Source organism: Dinoponera quadriceps, unplaced genomic scaffold (genome assembly GCF_001313825.1).
Source record: "Dinoponera quadriceps isolate SergipeBrazil2010 unplaced genomic scaffold, ASM131382v1 scaffold1872, whole genome shotgun sequence".
Lineage (NCBI taxonomy): Eukaryota > Metazoa > Arthropoda > Insecta > Hymenoptera > Formicidae > Dinoponera > Dinoponera quadriceps.
The window spans coordinates 1,948,605-1,956,771 of NW_014555944.1; the positions used below are offsets into that span (position 1 = coordinate 1,948,605).

The window sequence follows — 8,167 nt, forward strand, 5'->3', positions numbered from 1 at the left end:
AGGGGAGCGATAAAATGTGAGGACGTAAGCCAAGGGAGGCGTATCAGCCAAAGCTCGAAACTCGGTCAACCGGCTCTATCAATCTATTCGTCGTACCTCTGAAGGGCGAACTTTTTGGCTTTGGCAGGGTAGAGTACCGACCTATTTGCAAGAATCGAAGGCAGAGTTAGGCCAAGGACACACGAGACGAGATCGCGATTAGTTACGGCCGATCGCGAGATCGCCCCCTTCCTACTATTTTTACGGGTAACGACGTAAAATCGATCGCGGTCCCAAGGCGACGTACGTGAAAAAAAAAAAAAACAAAGATGAAGAAAGGAGACGACACGAAAGAATGGACGACGTGTCCGTTCGTTGTCGCTCACGATTCGAACACTTCGTCGTGTGAGATTGCGAAGAAGTTGGGATTTTTCTTATGTGACTCTCTCTTTCGATTGACCTCGAGATTGACTACGTGTCGCAAGTGTAATTTCTTGTTCTTTTCGATGTTCGCAATAAGTATCTACGTAACTAATTATGTAAGTCAGATAGATATATTTATGCGCCTATTGTATGGTCTGCGACGCGCAGATTTCGCGCATAAGTTCAGGTGTTATCCGAAAGTCGGGCAAGTTTTCATTCTCATCCTCGCGCCTTCGCACGATCAATTCTTGACTTTCGACATTGAGATTTTACCGTGGAGCCTATTCTTGATAGTGCGAGATGCTCACTTACCTGTCACTGTCTGGCTCTGAGGACGCGGCAAGGTGTTGCTTCCGGAATTTAACGTCGGGGTTGAGGGTAGGTTCGACGAGAAACCAACCGATCCACCGAAGGGCTTTGGGCCGATGAGACTGTTGCTCGATGGTGCCTGTGAATTCACAAATTTCCACCTTTAACTGCCCCGTCGTCGTAATACGGACTTTATTCTCGTTTATTGTGCGAAAAGCGGAACGCCGTATAATTTTATTTTCGGAGCACAATTTTAATGCAATTTCCTTTCATCGACAAATCGTAAATGTAGCGACATTATTCTTCCTTTAAGCATCGACAATTTTCATGTCGAGCAAATGAAACGAAACGATATTCGCGAGAAAGAGAAAGAGAGAGAGAGAGAGAGAGATCAAAGTGCAACAACAATTGCGGAATTGATGAATCGTGAAAATGGTCGCGGAAGCTCAGCCGATTATACAAGATCAACGATCCACGATTCCGAACACGCAGCCGAAGCGTCGCTCTGCAGCTACGTTATTTAGATTCATTCTGAAGGATCCGTACGAATTTATACATTATGCGGGTTTAACGACTTTCAAATGCGCAAGCGAGGTGTCTCACTTTACAGTTACGTTATCTCGATACACATTTCCGACGATTATCCGTCGAATTAATTTCGCGGTGTCACGAAGTCGCGAGGTATCAACCTATCGTTCCGCGTCGCGAGCTTTTCGCGAGAGCGCGATACTGACGATCTCAGGACGGCGATCGAGGAATCGGCGGGATCGACGACGAACGTTACGAATCGTGCTGGGACTTTACCTGGACTGATCGCAAGCTGGGCGAATCGACGGGCGAGGTGCCAAGGCGGGTGGGCTGCAATGCATAAAACGACACAACGTGGTCACGTGGCTCGGGCAATTAAAACAAGCGGGGGGAGGGAAGGTGCGAGGGACTAGGAGAGGAAGGGGTTGTAGGGGGCGAGAAATCGGCACGGAAACGCTCCCGATTGCGACAGGCTAATTAGTCATCCGGTCGAAATAGTCGGTCGCGATAGATAGAGGAGAATTAAACTGAGTGGTAGACCTAGAGTCGACGAGGAAGCTGACGATGATCACAAGGACACCGCGGTGGAATGACGAGTGAACCGGTGACTGATCAATCGGTTTCGAAATTCACGCCTGATTCAGCGTAGGTGACTCTCTCGCATAATCGTTTCGCGTCGTGTCAACTGTTAACGGACATTCATTCGCGGATAAGTTTTCTTCGTTTACATTTCGGTACTTACGATATCACCTAATGTATGCGAGATACCGCGTTTGTGTAATTCTTTGTGCCGATCTCGGTTTCGGGTGGACATGCATTGTCTTGTCGAATGAAAGGAAATATGTTGAAATTCGATAAATGGGTCGATTTTCCGAAAGGCCATAATCCCGAAATCTTGATACCAAAACAATCCGCTGACGTTTTTTTGAAATATTGGAAACACGCGATTTATGATCACAACACCGAAATCAAAACAATATCCCGAAAAATGATTATATTATTATATGATCGTTATTATTTTGCTAAAGTTGCTTTTTTCTAGAAAATTTATTTTTCGTTACATTGCCCCGTTATATTGATTTCGGCTTTATAAATTTTCATCGCGCACTTCTAATATTTTTCGAGAAGGTTTTATTTTAAGAAACTGTCTTAGTATCCAGATTTTAAGATTATGACTTTATGAAAAAATGTCCCACTTTTCGAAAGACGCAACGTTTATTATTCGGGACACTGCATGTACACACGATTTTGCATTGTCACATGTGTCGGATGTGTTATGTGTAAGGAAGGAAATCATGAGGAAAGGCACACGCTGGTGCTTTAGCGTTAGCGCGGATACAGGGAGATCGAGACCCCGAGCACATTGCCAACCTCTGTGCCACCTGTTTGGATGGTGATCGTGCTCGTGAACGTTTTCGATTCCCCGTTGCACTCGCCGTTCCGGATGTATCCGTTCGTATTCGTGGTCGGTCGCCGGGTATGCTGGGATCCAGAATCGGGACTCGTACGATTGCACGCCTGGAAAAGCGATTAGTTGCCAAGCAAGGACCACACTTGTTAACTTCTCAAAATAAGCGCGCGTCTCATCGTCGAGAAACGATCCTTCGTTAAGGCGTCACGCAATTCGTAAAATAAATAAAATTTCAGAATGATATTTTTTTACAGAGAAAAGGATATTAATCTGAAAAACAGAAAAGGTCAGAATTGACCGTTCGATATTTCAAGTGTTATGGAAAAAAATTTTCCACGCGCCTAGATGGTAGAATATATCGGTATTATTTTCGCTCGAATTGAAATAATTGCATTGAATAATAACAAGATTTCATTGAATATATAAATTTCATTCGAGTAAAATATTCCAGTTCGCGAACGGCAGTTTTCCTTACTTTATCGCGAATCATCGGCTTCGCAATGAATTCATCGACGCTGCCTTTCACGAAGGTGACGACCATCGCGTTGCACGTCTATTCTATTCTCGGTGTGACTTAAAACAGAAATCGTTAATGCGAGAAATTTCGTCGCGACCTTCGTCCGACTCGCGATCGTAAGAAGTGCCATGAAATCGCGCGCGAATGCAACAAAGCCACGCTCAATGCAAAATACTCGCTTTATAAGCCATACCAAAACAGGCAAGAAAATGCGAAAAAATCCTCCCGTAGCATGCCTCGTAAAGAGAATCAAATTATGATGAAGCAACTTACGGAGAATGGCTGAGGCGACGATCCGTGATTGCTAAGGGGCGGCGATAAAGGTGCACCCACACTCGCCAATGCTGCGGAAATGGTGCCAGCCGGTGCTTTGCCACCTCTGTCGAATCACAAAGAATATCTTGTCATCGATGACCTCACGAATTCAAGAGGGATTCGCGATTTATCGAGGGGAAAATACGCGAGAAATATCTGTAGAGAAAGAAATATATACAAACTTGAAACAAATTTTTTGGAGGGGGAAAATCTATCTTTGTTACGATTACTAACACGTGTTGCTTTATCCTGTCCATTGATCGCTCAAATTTGAATGGATGAGTATTGTTTCATCTACATGACATTATTGCGTTTCGTTTTTCTGTTTTCACAAATCACACGTCTGTTTATCATATCGTATTAGATCGTAAGTGACGATGCAACTTACGGTGGAATAGTGATCGGTACGAGACCAGCCGGTGCGTTTTGCCTGGCGACGAGTTTCGCGTGAATGTCGCAGTACAATTTATTATTGATATTGTAATAACCGACGTTCTTCAGGGACGTGCCGCAGGTTGAGCACTTGAAGCACTCCACATGAAGGTTCTTGTCCTTGATCCTGACGAACACACCTCTGCAGGGAGAATAAAATAGATATTAACGATACACGGCCGTACTCCACCTCAGGTGCGGCAATTAACTTTCTTTTGAAGGTAACAGTAAAGGCGAGATGATGACGTCGCATCGGATGTGCCACGAGTTTTCAACTGTACTATATTCACTCGAGTACAAGAAGAGAAAGAGAGGTAACTCGACACCTCGACGAAGGAGGCCGGGAGTAACTATTATTTCGTATTATGATCTCCATGAGAATTATATCCGACGGATGAGAGAGGACGATGAGACACGGGGGCAAAGCTACAAGGAATGTGTTTAGAACATTGATCTCCGGTAGCGAAGTGAGTCTCTCTCGAAAAAAAAAGGAAAACAACCTTGTCAATAATACTCGTGTTTTATAAACTGAGACTAAAACCAGGTGGTCAACACAATGTGAGTTGTACAGTGTAATTGTAATGTTTTTAATGGTGTAGCAGTAGTTCTTCGTAATACTCTACACTCGAGATTGCAAGCCAATTCTGTTCCTCGAAGAGAAACAAGCATACTTTAATGCAATCTCTACGAAATTTATGAAAAAGAAAAAAAAAACAATTGGTAAAATTGGTTAAAGTGTAGCGTTGGGTATCGGCGTTAACCGTAAAATGCCATGAAAAATCGCGCAAAAATTCAAAAGTTTCTCTCGTGTTCACCCGACCGACCGGGGAAAAAGTCAAAAATGTAAAAAGTCTGGCTAAAAAAGAAAGAAAAAACAGGGCTTAGAAATAAGACGAAAATTTGAAAAAAAAAATTTTTTTTTCACAAAAATAATCATCACAACATCAAAAGCGCTTGTCACGTTACTGTGGTCATTCAGTGTGCTGTAAAAATGCGTTGAAAAGGTGCTATTAAGAGAGTGCAAAGAGTAAAGAGACACTTAAGTACGGCTAGTGTTCAAGCTGCGAGCGAGCAAGCGGAAGAGACTTTCGTCTCGCTCGAATACGACTTCCAGTAGGTTGTAGCAAGCTACAAAAAAGCTCCAATGATCACAAATGATCAACTTGTCCAGAGATAACAGCGAGAAAATGCACAACGAGAATCCAAGGGCGCTTCGTTCCTCCTGAGGAAGCGATGTTGACGAATAAAGAGGCGACAGAGAAAGGCGTGTTCCGTCCGAGTCCATCAAAAGGATAAGCGTGCACTTCGCGTGATTGGATCTTTCTAATTTACGCAATTGCCAAAAGCTCCCGTGCCACTCATTTGTAGCTTCATCTTCCCCGCCCGTAACTTGAGTTCAATTCAAGTTATCACATTTCTCGCACCGCGACGTTAGCTTTATCTTTTTCCCTTCCGCCGATAACGTGCGGTCCCGTCACTGCGCGATAAGCTCTCTACGATTTTGGACGAATTCAATTGACGTGCACACTTGTCTTCGAATCGGAGTCTTCAAGATGATACCAGCGTACGACAATCGAGCAATTCGGAACGGCGTCGTTTACGCGGACCTCCGGCGATCGTACGAGGCGCATAATTCGCCGACCGAGAACAACAAAGTCGCGAGTTCGACGCATCGAATTGCAGTCTCTGTCGCGTTGCATCATTGGTATGCTTGAGACGTTGCGCGAATATGAGCTGAGAAGACGCATCACTCTCGTAAAAATATCTCATTGCTCAATTTCAATTCGACTCAATTTTTCAACAATTCCAACTTGCATTCGTTAAATTACCGACTGATTAGTTGAACAATTCTACAATTTAGCAGTCGTGCGACTCTCCCGCAAATGTTCGAGCAGCTCGAAGGATGAGTAAGGATCATCGATCCTCGGCTAATATCCGAGCCGTTTGCGCGAAGCTCCAACGGAGGCAACAATTGCTCAAAGTCGCCGTGTCGTTCTCGGTACGCGAACGTGAGGTGTCTCGAAAGCGCCGCCAGGAGGGGACCCGCGCGCCGCGGCCGTCTCTCGTGCAAAGGGGTGGTGTCTTTCTCGTAAATAGTTACACGATCACTCGGTCGCAGTTGTTACAAACGACCCCGCCCGGCGTCGACGACCCCGCGGCAGCGGACGCCTGCGTATGCTGTGGCTCCTGATGCCTCGATACGTCGGAATTCGACGTGGCCAGCCAGCTACCGGCAGGTACGCCACCACCACCGCCCATAGCATGAAACATTGGCGTGGGTGACCTCGGCGAAGTGGCCCTTCCGCCAACCGCGTGGCTCACCGAGGAGTAAAACTCTGTCCTTGAAGGAACTACGACATGGAAGTAAGAGAAAAAAAAGCGCCATGACAACGCCACCATCGGGAGAATGTGTGTCGGACGTGACCGCTCGATGAAGCGATAACTCTTCGGCAACCTCGTGCGCTTTTCGATATAGGCGCGCGCGCGCGCGCGGATCTCCGAATTTTCAGATTAGAGGGTGCTTATTAGGAATGAGAAAAATCCGAATAGCTTGAGCGAAGAGAGAAAGCGAATGAACTACCAGTCGAAATATACTGGGCAATTGTACGGAAAAAAGGTAAATTAAGACTTAAGTAGCAAGATGACGTCATGGTGACGTTTTAATAACGACTTAATGGCATCTCTAACGTCTCGATATAAGACATCGTTAAAACGTCATTTGACGTCACCCTGGGAAAGTTCATTGAACTTCGTGATACAAGCAGTTCTCCGCTTTTAGTTGAAGGATCAATCAATCCAAGTCATAAACATGATCGATAACGAGCCAAATTTTGAGCTTGCTTTCGAAACGAAACGAATTAAAATTTCTCTGAAAAATCACGATAGTTAATTTTAATAGTTTAATTTTCACCATAGTTTAATTTTCCGTATACTTCACCCTGAAATCAAATTTTTAACTCTATTCGAATTGTTTCGACTAATTTTTCTTTTTATAGTACCGCGAAAATATTTAATTCTGAATTAGGACGACCGGTAAATGAATTTCGGCGAGAGCTATGCGAACGTGAGCCGAGAGCTCTAATCCGGAAACCGGAAATCCGCGCGACATGCGCGTCGAAAGTGGCAGAGCCCCGTCGTGGAACGCGATCGTCGTGATCGTCATTATCGTCGCCTCTCCTCACCTGTGTGTGTGCCTATCCGCTGAAAAGTCAAAAAGCGCAGAGGACGCGTGTCCGTCCCCGCGGCGACTAAACTTACACGATGAGCCTCTCGCATTCGGCACAGATGTTCTGTCCTGGTGGAAGGCTCGATTGCGGCGTCGACGGCTGCTGCGGCTTCGTTTCCGGCGCCTGTACCGGCCTCAGTCCTGCCAGGGCGGGCGAGGACGGCGTTATCACGCCGCTCACCGTAGTGGGTTCCGCTATTTCGCAAACAAGTTATCGTATCGACATGCAATAGGTCGGCTGACGACTCTCGGTCCAGCCTATCGATCGATCACCGAAGACCGCAACAACGGGAGGAGAAACCGGCTCTCCCGCTGTGCTTGAATTCTTTAACGCCCCGCGTTGCGTTTCGCAATTTCACGCGGATCACCTCGAAAAATATCGTTCGCTTCGACCATCAGTCGGAACAATGAACTTAAAAGCGCACGTGAGAGCGAACGCGAATCATCGGACAGACGCGGTACACGCTCTTCGGTGATCTCTTACGTTCGCACGCATGTTTAGAGAGTGGGAACGAAATAGCGTGTATTAATAATTTCGAACTCTCCGGGAAACAGCGTTACGTGAGGTATCTCTCTGGGGGGAGGAAGGGGGGACAGTGTTACGTGAGACACCTCGCCACAATAAGCTGAATCTTACTAACCAGGCTCCGGTGTCTTTGGTTCCTTGTCCGCTTCCTGGACCATCTTGAATACCTCGCTATTCTCGGCGTTGTAATTCTTCTCGTTCTTCTTGAAATTCACCCTGCAACACACGCCTGGGTGAGCGCATATTTTTACGCTCGTCGACGGGCTATCATCGATCAGGATCGATTGCGAACACGGTCTAGTCGCGAGTCCCAGTGAACGATGATTACTCGTGAGACCCGACTGCGAACACGGAACATCGGCATCAAACCTTTTCCCGCCGATAGCGACCGCAGATTTCGTATCGATCGCGCGATTTCGAGACCGGAGAGTCACTTTAAGGACGCACTGTCTTTAATCCCGTCTCATCAGTTATCTCCCCCCCCCCCCCCCCCCCCCCCCC

General features: G+C 46.2%; 1 protein-coding gene across 4 annotated transcripts in view; it reads right to left on the reverse strand.

Annotated features, from left to right (window-relative positions):
• LOC106745932 (PDZ and LIM domain protein Zasp) overlaps positions 1–8,167 on the reverse strand; it is a 40,183-nt gene that overhangs the window by 12,272 nt on the left and 19,744 nt on the right. The window contains exons 5-10 of one of the 4 annotated variants that reach the window (XM_014621966.1): positions 7,782–7,882; positions 7,173–7,335; positions 6,016–6,255; positions 3,871–4,056; positions 3,441–3,546; positions 715–850 (exon numbers count right to left, since the gene is read on the reverse strand). In XM_014621966.1, the coding sequence (XP_014477452.1) occupies positions 715–850; positions 3,441–3,546; positions 3,871–4,056; positions 6,016–6,255; positions 7,173–7,335; positions 7,782–7,882 (932 nt within the window). Of the gene's footprint in view, positions 1–96; positions 142–714; positions 851–3,440; positions 3,547–3,870; positions 4,057–6,015; positions 6,266–7,172; positions 7,336–7,781; positions 7,883–8,167 lie in introns of all 4 variants that reach the window. The other 3 variants (XM_014621962.1, XM_014621965.1, XM_014621963.1) reach the window with 3 other exon arrangements.